General features: G+C 41.0%; 1 protein-coding gene and 1 pseudogene across 6 annotated transcripts in view; one reads left to right on the plus strand and one right to left on the minus strand.

The window, feature by feature from the left end:
* Positions 1–17,007, minus strand: part of LOC6052250 (homeobox protein 5) — a 258,274-nt gene that overhangs the window by 777 nt on the left and 240,490 nt on the right. For all 6 annotated transcript variants that reach the window (XM_038264780.1, XM_038264779.1, XM_038264783.1 and 3 more), the window contains 3 exons: positions 2,636–2,822; positions 2,404–2,569; positions 2,068–2,344 (listed from right to left, as the gene is read on the minus strand). In XM_038264780.1, the coding sequence (XP_038120708.1) occupies positions 2,068–2,344; positions 2,404–2,569; positions 2,636–2,822 (630 nt within the window). The remainder of the gene's footprint in view (positions 1–2,067; positions 2,345–2,403; positions 2,570–2,635; positions 2,823–17,007) is intronic.
* Positions 11,914–13,625, plus strand: LOC119770696 (annotated as a pseudogene).

Raw genomic sequence — 17,007 nt, forward strand, 5'->3', positions numbered from 1 at the left:
GATTAGGTCATATAAAAATGCAGAAACCCCGATGGTTTGACACCAATTGTTGCCACTTTAGTTTGATACCCTCTTTAGCAGAGCTGCCAGGGTTGGCAGAATGCCAGTTTTTTCGAGTACAGCCAGAATAAATATAAACCATTATCTGTTCAAGATGTTGACAGACTTTGCATTTTCTGCAAATTTGGACGACTTTTTGATTAATATGAACGATTTAAATGCAAAAATGAAATTTTCAGAAAATATTTAACACATTTTAAATGTAAATTCATCCTTTTTGAGAACCAAAATTCAAATAAACCATCTGAATTCAACAAAATTTTGAACTACAGTAGTTGTTCGGTAACTGGGCTGAGAACGTAGCCCAGTCACCGAATGTTGCTCGTTAACTGGGCTGAACAAAAAATAACGAGGGGAATACCGATGCATAATATTTATCAGTTGAAATATAAAAATAAAAGTTACTCAAATTTATTTACAATGCTTACTTTTCATTTTTCTTTAATTGTAACTTGAAATTAAACAAAATTTTGAAAAAAGTGTTTTTATTTATTGAATATGATTTTTGCATCCATCTCGGTCATTTTGATTTGTTTTGGTTTTTTGACGTTTGTCTGCTTTTTAACTGGGCTACAGCCCTTACTTACTCAAATTCGGTAAAACACAAAAGACAATGAATACCAAATTTAAATAAAATTTTACCGTTATCGAAGAAACGAAGTTGACTTTTTATAGCTGTCGGCCACTATTGCTAGTACCAACCACTAGTGTCTTCCTTTTTTAACTACAAGGACTTCGCCGCCCTGGGCTCCTAAGTGTTTGAGTACGGCACGGAGCGACGGCGCCGGATACCCATATTTACACAAAGAATTTTAGACGGGCGGGACATACCGTTATCGACAGCTTGAATTTACCGATCGCTCGACAGCTGAAAATCGAACTCGGTAAAAATAAGTTTTACAAAATTACATTTTTTGTATCAATATCGGTAACCTTTTACTTATAACTGCTGAACGTAAACTTAAAACTACAAATTTCGGTAAAGCTAACACGTAGCAACTATCATTTTCGTTCATTTTTCTACTGATTTTCATTTTGATAGAAGGATTACTGATCTTAACTTAACTTTTTCAAGTACATTTGAATGAGTATTCACCGAAATCGATAAAATTTTGATCGGGTAACCATTTTTCAAAACGAAAAAAGGAGGTATTAGACTGTTTTTTGTTTGTCATAGTCTAATAACTCCTTGAGTTTAGTAAATTTCAAAATTACCAAATTTTAGATAAATTTTACAGAAATCAGTAGCTTTTTATTTACCGATATGATCAGCAGTGGAACATTGGGTTCAATAAATGTGTTTTGGGAAAGTTCCTTCCATAATTTTAAAATATTGATGCAAACGACTAAAAATTCAAGGAAAATTGAATGGTGAAACATATTTATTTTAGTTTTAAATAATTTACAGTGAAAATATTACGTATCGGATCCAATTAATTCTTTCGCAGTAGTTAGAAGTTTAATTCTCCACTTTACCCATCCGGGAGGAAAAAGTGCACAGACTAGTAGTAGAAACCACAGTGTCAGTATCGAGAATCGATCACCAGACCTTCTACACATAATATCTGTCCCTTTACAGTACCGACCAACACGGTTCGATGGTCATTTGTCAATAGTAGTCACTCAATGGGATGAACAGTTTCAATGAACGAATGAACATAATTTCGTATTGGTGTGCGTTGGGGAGAATTATTCTCACGTAATTAGTACTGTTCGCCCAGTCGTCTGTAGTGGGTGGATAAAGAATCGTTCTGATCGGATGAGTTTCGGCCGAGAGCAAGTGAGTTGAAGTTGCTGTTTCGACTTTTTTATATTCTGTGGCATTCTGTGAACTCTATTTTGATATTTTTTTTAGGTAAAATATCTGAAAAGGACATCAGAATTTAAGTATATTTTTTTTTTGTCAATTTCAAGATTCAAATAAAGATTAAAAATAATCAAAAAAAAAAAAGTGAAAAGATACAAAACATGTATGTGTATTTTCGCTCAAAACAAGCGACAACGTACCTGGTGAGATGTCGACTGCCTTCGTGCACCGCCATCTCGGAGCTTTTGAACTCGTTCAGCTCCTTCCGGATGGCGGCCTTGTCCTTCGGGGTGAGCCGCGTCCACGGTTTGTCCGCCCGCCGGTCATAATCGTGGGCCTGCGTCACCTCGATGTAGTCGTTAAAGCGGATGATCTTCTTCTCCTTCAGCTCGTCCACGGTGGGTCGGAAGCTGAGCTTCCGCAGCAGGTAGCGCTTCTTCTCCTCCTTTTGCTTCTTCTCCTCGGCCGGAGTTTGCGCTACAAATTGGGGAAAGGTCAGTAATTTTATCTAGCGAATTTTAGTTGTTGAGACTTACTCTTCAGGATGTTCCGCTCGACTAGCTCCTCGGCCGTCGGTCGCATCGACAGCCGCCGGATGAGCCGCGCCCCGATCGCTTCCTTCGACTCTTGCTTCTCGTTGTCCGACTGCATCTGCAGGATGTTCCGGTTGATCAGCTCCTGCCGGTCCGGCCGCAGGGCCAACTGCAAGTTTAATAAACAAAATTGTTAATTAAATTTTAAATTATTTAATCACGTTTTAGAACCCACCTTGATCGAGAGGCTCTCCTTGCGGGCGATCTTGGCCGCCCGGTCGGCGTCATCCTCGCGGTAGCAGATCGGGCCGTCGTTCTGGTCATCGTTGTCCGCGTGCCCTTCGCGGATCACGTACGGCCGGGTGTTTTCCTTGTTCTCGATCGTACTCGGTAGGCCAATCTGGAAACGCATCGGTCGCGAGCTGCACCGAGAGAAATGGAGAGAATGTTAGTTGAAAGAAGTTTACAAGTTTTTGAAACAGTTGAGTTTGTTCTCCCAGCACTCTTGAGGGTGTCGGTGTCGGTGAAACGTGGAACATCGGTTGAGAGTTAGAAAAATAAAACAAAAATGTAAAAACAATGCATGATCGATTGTTAAGAAAATCAATGAGTAAAGTCAAATCAAAGGAAGAAACGAGAATTGGTGCTAAGCGATTTTCATGATCACTTTGGTCGTATTGGTGGCGCAAAGTTTGTTCACGTTTTTGGTTGGTGAGTGAGCATTTTGAGTTCATGAAATGATGCTTCTATTTGCTATAACAAAAATTAAATTAAATTATATTGTTAGCTAACAACATTCAATACAACATCGAAAATAACCTAGAATAAGTAAATAACATGCAGGGGTGAACACACACACGGAAAAGTGCAAAGGTGTAAGGTTTGCAGAAATATGTAATTATGTCTAACGATTTTGTTTTGTAATCTTTGTAAAAAAATTAAATATAATAATATAAAAGTTTAAAAAAAAGTTGCTCGACTTATGTTCATCTATGAAAATAATCTTGATTCAGTACTTGTTCGGAAACTGAACTGCTTTCTAAGAAGGTAAATGACAAATAAACAAACCACAAAGATGAGACATTAAAAACGCTAGACGGGCTCAGTGGATAGTATATCCGGCTTAATCTTTATTAAATCACATAATTTATATCGCTCGATATTGTCTCCCACGGACAATAAATAAACTATACAACTTCGGCGCGACCACTTCCTTCATTAGAAGAGAGGCAATTTATTGTCGCGAAGCCAGTTTACGAGTCCCCATAAATCTTTGTCTCATTTTTTTATGAAGCCCCACCCCCTTACTTAACTAATCGGTTCTCCATGGAACGTAAACACAGGAAAAAGAAAAATTGCGAACGAAAGACCAAACAGCAAATACGACCACGACGTAATTGAATTTATGGAAAATCCTTAAACCGCACTATTTATACCTTTGGCACGACCCATCGCGAGCGGTACATTTTTCATCAAGCTCAAGCTTTCCACCGTCGGCGGGCTAATCCGGGACAGGATTAGCCTCCGAAAGAAAAGAAAAACGGATCCTTTTCTATTTTATTTTTTTTTTGCGCCAGAAAGACTTGGTCGGTCTGCGGTGGGAAAAACAACCAACAAAGGAGTTATCTGGTGGAAATCGCAACCCCGAAGTCCGACCGGATCTTTGCGCTTTGAGGGTGGGGACCACGGAAATCTTGTCTTGATTTAGGTACTCGACTGAGCGAGCTTAAGCAAAATGTTATTTTTACTTGGAGATAACGTTGCTTTTATTTGATTAAAATAATCTTAAAAATAAACAAATATTGAAAAAGCCGGCTCATGTCTTGCTCACATAAGACACCTAGGTTATGTTATCCTCCTGCAAGTGTTTATCAAGAAGAAATTAATCCCAGCTTTTCCCATAGAGCCCAACCCCCAGATGGATGGGGGTGTTAAGAACGCCGTTTTTAATTTTGCATACCTAATCATCATAATTCCTAACGATACAAGCCACTCAGCGCTTTTGGTAAACATAGTTTTCCAAGGATCTTTGGAGTGACAAGGTATCGTTGTCATCGTCAACAGCCTGCGGAGTGGAATCGCAGGGTGGCCACCTCGGGAAAAAACCGGGAAAACCGGGAAAAAACCGGGATTTTTATCCACCGGGAGAAAACCGGGAAAAACTCGGGAATTCGACTGACAAACCGGGAAAATATTTTTAGTTTAGTTAAAATTTGACAAAAGCCTCTTTAATTTATTCAATATGTTCTTTTCTCAATTAGAATATTATTCCTGTTATTATAAATGAAGAATTCGTGAAAACTATGTTTGAATTTGTGTAGTAGACTCATGCTTCTTGGTTATGGATGTTTTTGTATCCTATTATATTTTTACATGGCGATTTTTTTCATAAAGCAAAATGTTTCCTCTACCAGCGATTCTCAACCTGGGGTACATGTACCCCTGGGGGTACCACGAGCAGTCTCAGGGGTCGGAGGACAAACCCACAATGGCGAACATTTGTCCCAAACAAAATATTTGAGAGAATAAAAAAACAAATTGCTTTGAATAAAAAAATAACAACCATGCTTAAGGTGCAATGAATTACGGGCGAATTGTTTTTGACCAATCAGAAAATGTTTAAAAAATATTTGAATGATAAATCTATAATTTGCATTCGTTTAGAAATTTTATGAATTTGAAGTAAAGTGCACCGTTTTTGAGTTTTTTTGTTTTTTTTTTCTACAATTATTTGTTTCAAATTTGTATATGCAACAAAAGAATCGATCAAAAATGTTCAAAAAAGAAAGCAGAAAAGATTTTTCTCAACCATTTAATAGAATAATTTTTCAATTGAAAATAGCTACAACTTCAAAAAAATACTATTTACAAAATTTAAATTTACATAAAAATAAAATTTAAAAAAATATGGGGGATGTTTGTAGAAATGAAAAAGACAACGAAAACTTAATTTATAAAAAAAAAATTCTCTAAATTTAAAGAAATTTTCAGTAGATAGTTTTAAAGAAAAACAGGGAACAACATTTTATTTTGAAGCATTATTGAGAGCGAGTTTTTCACCAATGTGTAACAGGTCGTATTTAGGTGCTCCGATTTGGATGAAACTTTCAGCGTTTGTTTGTCTATACATTGTCTATACAGATGAACTCATGCCAAATATGAGCCCTCTACGACAAATGGAAGTGGGGTAAAACGGGCTTTGAAGTTTGAGGTTCAAAAAACATAAAAAATCTTAAAATTGCTCGCGTCTGCGTAAAACTTCATCAATTTTAACACTCTTAGATGCATTCGAAAGGTCTTTTGAAGCACTTCAAAATGAGCCATAGACATCCAGGATTTGTTTAACTTTTTCTCATAGCTTTTGCAAATTACTGTTAAAAATTGATTTTTTTAAAACCTTAATATCTTTTTGCAACAGCCTCCAACACCCATACTCCCATAGGTCAAAAGTTAGGGAATTTCATGGACTATAAGCCTACGGTAATAACTTTTTGGCCAATCGCATTTTTTCTCATAGTTTTTCGATTTTTCTGTATCAAACATTTTACAACGTTAGTTTTTGCCCTGTAGGCTTCCATAGCGGCACTTTTTAGTCCCATTTTTGTCATATTCGGAATCCTCGGAAAATTTCACGTAAGTTAGAAGTATTGGAGTTGTAAAGTTTTATCCAAATCGGAGCACCTCGTTACGACCTCTAGAACAAACCGAGCAATATTTACAAAAACTGCCTCTGAATTGAAGAAATGTACATGGACGTTGTGTGGCCTATCCAGTACATGTTTTTAAACAACTCTAGAAACAAGATTTACGACATTTTTAATACTTCAAAATTCATGTTTCTTTCTTCGTGAATTGGAATGTAAAAAAATCTCATGCAAACGAAAAATTTCATGTATGAACGCTAGGGGGTACCAGCAGCTCAAGTAACACGAAAAAGGGTACCTAGCCTAGAAAAGGTTGAGAACCGTTTTTTTTTTTTGTTCATAACTTATTTTTATTAGGTCCTTTTAGGTGCTGTGACCAGGTTAGGACCGAGGATCAAAAATAAAAAAAATAATAAAAGAAAAATAAAAAAAAACCGGAACTGATCTAGATTATCATTTTCTCGTGCCATGTGTCAGCAAGTGTGCGATCACGTCAATCTGTTCCTCGGGTGTCTTGCACTGCCTCAAGCGACCTCTGTATTCTCTGTAAATGGACCACAGCTCCGACTCGCTGTACAGCTTCGGTTCGCCTTGCTCCGCCTTCGGGGTTGCACCGGCGCCGGCGCCAGTATTATCTGGACTTCTTCCTGCGGGACGAGGATGTTTTTCTTCCGTCCCGACGGACGGCACCGCTCCAGGTAGCGGAGGAAAATCCGCCGCGGTAAACACAGCTCCTGCCGGAGTCTGTTTGTCCTTCTTCCATGCTGGCGGCTTCGGCTTGGACGCCTGCTGCCTCGACTGGATGAACTGCGCACGTTTGGGACAGCTGCGGTCCAGACCCTCGTGAGATCCAGAGCAGTTGACACACTTCTTGGCTTCCGTTTCTTCTGCTTTGCACTTTTCCGTGCTGTGGGCACCCCCACAGCTGCTGCACCTGGGCTTGAGATGGCAGTTACTGGTTCCGTGACCGAACTGCAAGCAGTTCTTGCACTGGGTCACGTGCGGTTCTTTGTTCCGGTAGGCCACCCACCGGACGACGACTGGTCCCACTTTCTTTACCTTGCTACTCAACTCCTTCAGACTGGTGTGCCTTGGGGAAGAGCACGATGAAAGGCGTCTCATCGATGGCGGGAAGCTGCTGCTTCCGCCTGATGGCGTGTACTGCCAAGACGTCCAGCTGATGTTCCGTCTTTAGCAGCTCCTTGATGTAATCCGGTTCCACGTTCGGGAGACCTCGCATTACTACCCGGTGCGGTCTCGCACTGCGCTTTCCGTGCGTGTAGAACTGCACCTTGTTCTTCTTCAGGTGGGCTTGCACCGTGTCGAAGTCGTCGCTCGAGAAGCACGTAATTTTGGTGCCGTTCCGCGTCAGTTTGTGTTCCGGCTGGACATCACATGTCGACATCACCTTCGCAAGACGGGCGAAGCTCGTTTCTTTCACCACCAGCGGCGGCTGCTTCTTCTCTCCGGTCGACTTGACGGGTGCTGGTACCACGGGGGTGGATTTTTCTGCTACTGGGTTCGCATTGTTGTTGTTGTTGCTCTTCTCCGCGAGCGGGCTGAACTTGTTGTTGCTGAGCAGTTTCTCCACTTCCTGGCCATTGCCGTCGTTGATCTCCTCCTTAGCCTTCCTGCGCCGAACCTTGATCACGGGACGAAATTCGCCCCCGTCCTCTCCTCCTCCTTCGGAGTCTTCCACCTCCATGCCCGTCGCCGCCTGCGTTTTGGGTTGGAACCCGTCCGGTTTCTCCCACACACTTTTCTTCATGGCCGCATTCCAGTAGAACGGCCTTCCATCCTCAGCCCTATGCTCCGTCCACTCACTCTCCGCCGTCGCGGCCGCCGCCATGGCCGTCGGCGAAAGTTAAAAAAAAACAACGTCAAAAACGCGCTCAAAAGACACACGTCTGCTCTGAGCAAGCTGTCAAACTGGAATGGTTGAGAACCGTTGAATTATAACATATTTCAACATAAAAAAATAATATCATGGAGTTTCTGTTTGTAAATATTATTTTATTTGATAATATTTGAGATTCTCAGCCAGACAAATTATTAAGGACAAATTGCAATGAATTTTTTTTTGCAAAGTTTTTTTTAAATGTCATTTGAAATTTATGTAAAATTTTCAGATATTTTAAAAATACAATATATTTAGAATTCTGCTACAAAAACGTCACTTGAAATACAGGCAATCACTTTTAGGTGGTTACTACATCAACACAAAAATTGAGATCATGTTGAAAATAAGGACGATGCTAATATTTTTCAAAATTTTTGTCCCTCGGCTCTGGCCGGGGTCAAGTGGGGGAACAATCCATAGTCCTAACATTTGAATGCAAAAAGTGTACATTTACACTAGTTTATTTGTTTTGTCTTCAAAAAATTTAAGATTTGGCGGTAACAAACAAAAATAAAAGATTATTAAATTAACCCAAACATGCTTAAAAATGATTCCAAACGCAAGGGAATGCATTTTATATTGATTTCAGCTGGTTGCACTTAAATTTCTATTGAAATTGTGATGTTTTTTGAAAAATATTTTTTGCTCCCTGATTTTTCGAGGCAACTAACGAATTAACGAGCATTTACATAACTGTTGATAACAATTTATTTTTGCAATTCTTTTCTTTAAAATTAATAAATTGTAGTAATAATTAATCTCATTCTAAAAAATAAAACGATTTTTTTATTTTGAGGTTATACAATCTACATGTATGATGATGAAAAATCCCAATCATTATGGAAATTAGATGTTTGGATTGGAAACAGATAAAAACGGCTTCGTTTACAACTTACTTACTTTTTACTCAAGATTTGAAAGCTTTCTTGAGGAATTCAAACTTTGAATCAAATGTATGCGTTCAAAAAGTATGTTGGTACTAACGTTAGCCTAAAAAAACATTTCGGAAAATTCCTTCTGCGCTCGGGAGAAAACCGGGAAAAAACCGGGAAATTGAAAATCGAAATCTGGTGGCCACCCTGAATCGCCTATAAAGAGACTGTTTGGCATTACTAGTTTTTTTTTTAAATTTAGAAAATCTCTAAAAATATCAGATTAATTTTTTTATTTCGGGCATGGTTTTATAATAACAACATATTTTTTATTGATAAAAAATAAAAATTAAAGTAACTTTCAATTTTTCCGTGTATTGTTTGATTTGGATGAAACCATTACCATCGATTCCTTATGTCCATAATCTTAAGAAGAGATGGTCGATTTAGTATATCCGGCAAAGTTGCAGATTATAGATCCAGGACTTTTTCAAAAAAATATCTAAGGGGGTAAAATTAATTGGGTAGCACCAGACATCCGATACATGTCTGGGTAGCACTTCGAAATACTATTTTTCCTAATTTTCTTTCTTTGAAAGGGCAAATTTTTGTTGTTAAAGGTTTGATCAACAGTCTATACATATCATAACTTGAAAACAAAATATCACGAAAGTACTTTTTGTATGCACATTCAATTTTAAATCCAAAAATGATTTTTAAAATGAATCGTCATGCACTATACTGCCCCTGATCGCATAAATGTCCCATATGCATTTTCATCGATTTCGAGTTATTGATACAGTTTTGTTCAAAATTGTGTGCTCTTTCAAAAGAGCCTATAACATCCAGTACTTTGTTCTAGAAATCAGGAGAAAATCCAGTTTTTTCGCGAAAACTTAACACGTAGCCTTATGTATGGGACAAACTTGAAATGCGTTTTTCTCAGCTTGCTGTTTTTGCATATGGGACATTTATGCGAACATGGGCAGTATACTGCTCTGATCGCATAAATATTCCATATAAAGCGATGAAAATGCATCGATTTTGAGTTTATGATGCAGTTAGGTTCAAAATCGTCTAATAATATGAAAAAAATCGAAGGGAGTAAATTTTGTTAAAATCGAGTAATTTTTATAAAAGTTAACTAAAAATAAGGATTTTTTCCGTGTACTCATTTTTTCTGATATTCCTGACTATAACTCACAACTTTAACGAAGATACAAAATCGATCAAAAAATCCTTTCTCAAGATACGGATTTTTGAACGTTTTCATTGAACTGTTTTATGGACAGCATCCAAGTTTGTATGAAAAAAAACTAATGATGCAAAATGGCTCATTTGGACATAAAGAATCAATGGACGAAAGTTCATCCAAAAAAAAAAAAAAAAAAATTCAATTCAATTCAATTAGTTTTTATTAGTAAATAATCAATTCACAATTTCGTAATTCTTATAACCTAATAGAGTTTTGGAGTACCTTTCAACTATGATTTGTACTATAGTTCATTTTGATGTAATTGGATATTCTAACAATGGATTTGCCAACAGAAGGAAAAATTATTAAAAAAAAAACCTTCTAAATTTGCTAAGGAAAAGGATAGAGATAGAAAAGCTTAAAACTAGATCACAGTTTGTTTTGTCTTTTGACGTCGAAAAACTTCGCTGCACAAGGCAGCTTATCCGTTGTAGATATACTTCATCATAAGCTCACTCAGAGCTTGGAATTGTTCTGCCTTGTTCCGGCAGGCACGAAAGCGCGTGAGCATCTCTCCAGCAAGAGCGAAAAACTCGGGAAGCGTGAAGAGATCATCTCCGGTAACGTCTGCTTGTCCTGGTGAAGTACCGCTCCCAGAAGCGGCTACTCTAGCGTACGAACCTCCCCAACCGGGAGGGAACGCTGGGTTGGTCGATGGAACCGCTCCGCCGCCAGCTGCTGCAGCGATCGTGCTCGAAGTCTTTGGAGGTTGGCGGGGCGCTGGCGCTTTCTTCTTCTTGTCCTGCTCCTCGAGGTACTTTTTCCGCGCGGCACAGCCACGGAAATTCGCCGTGTGGTTTCCACCACAGTTCGCGCACTTGACGCGCGCCTTGTGCTGCTGGGCGTTTTCCCCCAGCTGGTCTTTCCGCGGAAGATTGCACCTTTCGGTGAAGTGGGTCTCACCGCACTTTACGCACCGGGGCGGAAGATTACAGTTTCTTGAACCGTGTCCGAATTTTTGACAGCGGTGGCATTGCGCTGCGTCGGTCGGATTCTTCGTGTAGAATCGCCACGTCACGAAGAAGCCGTCCAGTGCCGAGGGGCGCGAAACTGGCCTTAATATATTTAATTTGCGCATTTAATGTATTAAGGAATTAAATTCCTCTTGTCAACTAACATTTCGACGCCAACATTTCAAAAAGCATCATGTACAAACCATGCGTTTTGAGAAAAACGCATTTGAATGTTGAGCATCCATTTTCAATTCCCATTTTAATATAAAAGTAAAAGAAGATGTTCTAATGATTACAAACGATGAAAAACGTTGCTTTTATTGATATTTGATCATCCAAATTCATTAAAACATTATTTTCGTAATTTTATTTGAGTAAAACAAACATAACTCCTTTTGAAATCACCAACGTCGATATCACCCTGCTGTCATTGAGGGGGGCGCTTTGTTATGATTCGTTTTTCTTCGCCGAATGTACATGGCGCTTTGTTCATGTAGCTTTTTTTCCGTCACGAGGTTCATGTAGTCTTTTGTTTGACAGGTTGACAAGGCTATATAAACAGGGACTGCTGATGGCAGAGATTTTGTTTATGTTACTTTATTTAAAATCATGATTAAACAGACTTTACTGAAGTAACTTTTGCTCATTTTTGGTGGAGAGGTAGCTTATTAGGAGTACTTTCAGAATATGCAATAACCCAGAAAGTGTCAAAATGTACATGATGCCTTTTGAAATGTTACCGTCGATTTTACAGCGCCCAACCTGCTTTGTCGAAAACATTGATTTGTTTTGCGTCTCCTTCGCACACCCGCCTGTCAAGTTTGTGTTGATTTGCAAAAATGAGGAGATGCCGGTCATTTGTTATTGTTTTTAATTTATTTTCGCGAATGTTTCCGAAAGTAATTACATAGTAAATTTCGGTTGCAAGGTTCAAAAGGTTTCGAAATGCCGCTCGGTTGGTCTCGAGGCTGATTCAACCCGCATCAACAAGGAGGTCATTGAGCTGAAGGGCAAGTCCATCGGGAAACTGATCGCTTCCGGCCGCGAGAAGCTGTCCTCGATGTCGTCCGGTGGTGCTGTGCCCGCCATTGCCGCCGAGGAAAAGAAAGAGGATTAGAAGATGGAAGAATCCGAATCCGAGGACGACATGGGCTGCGGTTTCTTAGAACAAGGGAATTCCCCGTGGCCACATCGCTGCTGGCGGTTGCACTGGCGTTTTTGCCCCGAAGACGGCACTGTTCTAGCAGTGGTTCCGAAAGTGCACAAACTGTTTAATTCTACGAAATACAACGAGAAGGAAAAAGGTCGATGCTAATAGCACATGAACAAAAATAAGTGCAATAATTATTTATTTCATTTTTTTATTCAGCTGCATGTTGGTACTTTTGGCTTTGAGTTGTTGAAACTGAAACAATAAATAAAGAATGATCTGCTTGTGTTTATGCTTCCCACGATCAGCACGATCGCGGGTCCGTCGAAGTTTCCGCCGGCACGGCGATCAGCTGGTATAATTACTGTGCGTTGGAACTGGAATCGGTTGCTTCGACAGAGGTTCCCAAGGGACTCACCTTGGACGAACTTCTAAAGTCGGGTTCCATCTCGGCGACGGTTGTTTTGTTCTTTTCGAAGAATTCCGGCATGGCAGGTTCTTCCTCCGCTACTTCTGTTCGGCTCGCAAAGCAGGTGGGGATTTCTAATCAGATAAATCAGCTGCGGCGGCCACTATAACTTCGGCTGGTGCGTCGCTTGACGGGGGAGAGGTATTGTTGCAGAGCTGCTGCTGCTCATGGAACTGGCGCGATAATGCGATGGCCGGATTGGAGTGGGTGGATTTTCAATCCGCTCGACGACTACTCCAGCTCAACAAACAATAAATATAGATTAAAAATACAGAATAATGAGGCGTTGTATTTTCCAAAGAATTAGTTTGTTCTTTCGCTTGTTATTCCATCGCCATTGGGAAGAATCCATTGTGGTCGCCACCGTTTGGTGATTGCTTTGGCGTTGTTGGACTCGGCCAGCATTTCGATCACCGAGTTACCATTTTTGGTGAAAAGGTCGGTTAGGTTTTTGGACCTGGGCGTAAACACGGTCGGTGGCATGAGGGCCGATTTATTAGCGCTTTGTTTTAAGCATCGGCTGAATTTTGTTTCGAACCGTGGCCACATTGGTGGAACTGAGAAACGTTGCCAGCGAGGAAATGCCGAGTTCCTGAACCGGCTCCGGTCCGCTTCTGATGGGAATGCCCATCACCTTGAAGGTCTTTTCCAGATCGCTGACCTCGGTCGTTAGCTTTCCGGTCACGATGGCAAAATCCTTCTGCGGCGTCGTGGCCCGCTTCTGCTTCTCGATCTGATCGTGCGTGTGCACCGGCTAGGACATCAGCGTCTGGAACAGTTAACATTCGGAGGCGGCCAGTTGCTTTGCGCACACTCTGCATTGTGTCCAGCTGCTGCTGGGGCGCCGGCTTAACGATGTTGATCGCCGTAGACCAGTTACGACTCAAAACAAGCTCCTCCTACTGTTGGGAAGGTAGCTGCTTCCCGGTGCTGTTGATAAATTCCTCCTGGGCCTCTGCCAGCATGATGAAAATGTCCAAATTTTTACCTACAACAAAGATAGAAACAAATTGTATGTTTTTTGTGAATTTACCACGTTGGTAGATAACCCATATCGTACATTTCCATTTGCACCGGCCTTTCCCATGTCCAGTCCCGGAAAAGCACTCGTCACGACTTTCATTAATTCACCCAGTCCTCCTCCGTCGATGTTGCTGTTGCACTCGGCTTCCCGCTTCGAGATTTTGTCCCGGATCCGGTGTTGTTGTAGAAACAGAAGCCTTGCATTCGTGCCAGGAGACCGCTCTTTACGGTACAGCAAAGACAGTGGCAGGGGCTGCAGCTCGGTCTGGCCGTTGATGGGCTAAGGATCGTTTCGGTCACGGCGGTTTTCTGGAAGTTAGTGGACGATGCGGATTTGGCGGTTGTGTCGACGAAAACGTCACTGGAAACCGCTTCTGGCAAGCCGCCTGCTGCGCGGCCAAAGCATCAGCGCAGGACACTTCATTTGTGAATCTGGGCCCTCCGGATTGTCCGCCTTCTAGAATTGGTTCCCTACTAGGTTCCCCAGCACCGCACGATCTTTGTAACAAAACGTTTCTACAACACAACAAAAACAAACACGCGAGATGTCAGACTGTCAAACCCGATATCAAACCAATGTGGTGTAAAAAGAGGTGGCAATGTTTTGATCGTCCACAAAAGTTAATTCCTCGTTAATTAATTAATTTTGGCAGTTAATTAATTAATTTATTTAATTTTTTACTACTGTCCCGCCCCTCGTCCAGTGCTTTGATCCGCCGTAGGTCCTGGATTTTGACCGACCCACGATCGAAGTACAGGAGGTACAATGTATACGTACCTGTCACCGTTGTCGATTTCGAGAGCACTTTAACCTCTCGAGGCTTAACCTTGACGCCCGACAGGTGTTCTTCCAGGTCGGAGATCGGGCGGTCCGGATATCCCTGAAGGACGATCTTCACTGGGACCTTCTCTGCTGGGTCAAATGTGAAGAATTTGAAGTTTCGCAACTTCAACTTCTTCACCACCAAGTCGAAATTCTGTTTTTTATGCGTAATCACTTGCACCGAAGTTTTACTAATTTTAAGACAATATTGGAGTCCCTCAAGCAACTCGTCAACATCGTCCGCCAACGTATCAACAACAAAAATTGGAGGTGGTCGTCGTTCCTTCGGAGAGTTACACTTTTTCTGCTTTCCTTGCTTGCGCGCAAGTTCATCATCATCATCGTCGTCGCCAGTACTGCTGCTGTCACTGGCGGTGTTGTTTTCTTCTCCACTCAGCATCTCAAATTCGTTGCTGGTGGGAACGTTGGAAGTGGTTGTTGTCGTAGTGCTGGTGGACTGCTGCTGCTGCTGCTGCGGGCCGGAAGTGCTTCCGGATGCCCGGGTCGATTGTCTGACACGTGTAAAAAAGAAGGATCGGTGACGTCACCGGGCACGCTCCCGTGCGCGATGGCGGTCGATGCGGCGTTGGTGTGTTTACCTTTCTGCACTCTGCCGGTAGATGAACTTCGCGGGTTTTTCGAGGCCGCACTCGAACTGCCACGGCCACGGCCGGCCCTTGGCATGCTGGAGCAGCAAACTCGCGGGTAAACACTGTTAATTACGGCGAAAAAATCGAAAAGTTTGAGGAGCTCCAAACAGTTGACTGTTGCTGGCTGGTGTTGCCAGTCCCGATGAAAAAAAAAAAAAAAAAAAAAAAAAAATAAAATACGCGAAAAAATTGCATAAAGCTAGATAATTGCTCACTTACAAAAATTTGTTACAGTCACTTACAAAATTTGTTAATGGTACAATTTTAAAGTCTTAGTGATTAAATTTATTTGATTTCTAATCCAGAGGTCGAGAGTTCGATTCTAGTACCGGGATGACGAAGTTTTTTCTTAAAGAAAATTTTAGGAAATTTTATAAGCTTGTACGTTGCTGGGGTTTGAATTCCGCAGGCTTGAATAAATATTTTTATGGGTAAAGAAAAAAAATACATTCAATATGTAATTTACCATGATTTTTCTTTCAAAGAGACGAGCATGTTTCTTCATGCGATTTTACCTGTGTTTGATAATAATTTTAAAACAAACCTTATTGAACAACCAGTACACCACCCAAATAGACAAAACTTGTTTCTACTAGAAAATTAATTCCCCAAAACCTAGACTACACCACAAAAGTTGTTATCCCGTCGTGTCGCCATCAGCAACTCAATTTCCACTTTGTGCTGCCGGTTCGAGCTTCACTGGGGGAAAACTTTAAGCACCCAGGTTATTAAATTTTCATTCAAACTGCCGGCGGCCCGGTTTTCGTCGCGCGTAGGTTTTGCAAACTTTTGACAAGAGACCTACCGAATATGCTTAAAGGGGACATCCGGTGATCTAATCAGTTTGCTAGACTTGAGTCCTTGCGAGAGTTCGATTGAAATGATGGTAAAAATAATTTCAATAATAACTTTTTAAAAATTGTTGCATGAGGAAGACACTGCCAAAAAAACGATGCAAAAAAAAAAAAACATTTCAGATAACAAATCTGATTGCATGTCAAGGGTTACTCCTAATCACGTGTACACGGGTCCTTGTAACGAATAGACACGACACTTAAGCTTAACTTTTTTTTCCGAGTTTTGCCAAAATACAATCCCTGCGTGACCAGGCGACGAAGCAGGCTTGGAAAAGTTTTTTAAGTAAATTATGTACCAAAGTTTGTGCTACACGTTCTGAGTAGACTCCGCCACTCCGACTGTGGTGGGCGGAATTAATTTTCCTATTGTGAGTTGAGCAACTCACCCATCATCGACAACTCTCGAGTGGGAATAAATTGCGCCGAAGTGTTGAACGGAATTGATCGTGATGGCACGTTTTTGTTTTTGGCGCACGACAATATGAGCTATTTGAGAGAAAATTTGTCAATTTCATGTGTTCATGTGTTTATGTATTCTTGAACATTTGTTCATGACATCATGAATCATAATTTGATAAAACCCGAGAAACAAGGCTTACCTGCTATAATTCCCTAACGTACTTAAGAGGACAAACAAAAAAAAAAGTTAAGGTAACAAGTGCACCTTCCCCAAAACAAGTCCCAGAATTCTAATCCCGATCCTTGCCTGTGCTCGTGAATTTGTGTGGCTGTGTTTATCTCTGTGTTATTTGAGACCGCACAAAAGGTAAACACGCTGCCGGGTCCTATTTTCTCTGATGAGATATCCTCCTCCTAGACCACAGATACCGGTGACAACGGTTGTGTTGTCGTCACGGACGAGGAGGTGGGCCCCGTAGGCACTTTAATCCCGGAAGGTACAGGCAAACACGCGCCGGAAAGGGGGAATAACACACACATACATGAAAGCAGCACGGTACGGCCCGATGTTGTGTTTGTTGTGGTAGCACCCCGAGGACCAGTTGTTCAACT

Source organism: Culex quinquefasciatus, chromosome 3 (genome assembly GCF_015732765.1).
Source record: "Culex quinquefasciatus strain JHB chromosome 3, VPISU_Cqui_1.0_pri_paternal, whole genome shotgun sequence".
In the NCBI taxonomy this organism is placed as follows: Eukaryota; Metazoa; Arthropoda; class Insecta; order Diptera; family Culicidae; genus Culex; species Culex quinquefasciatus.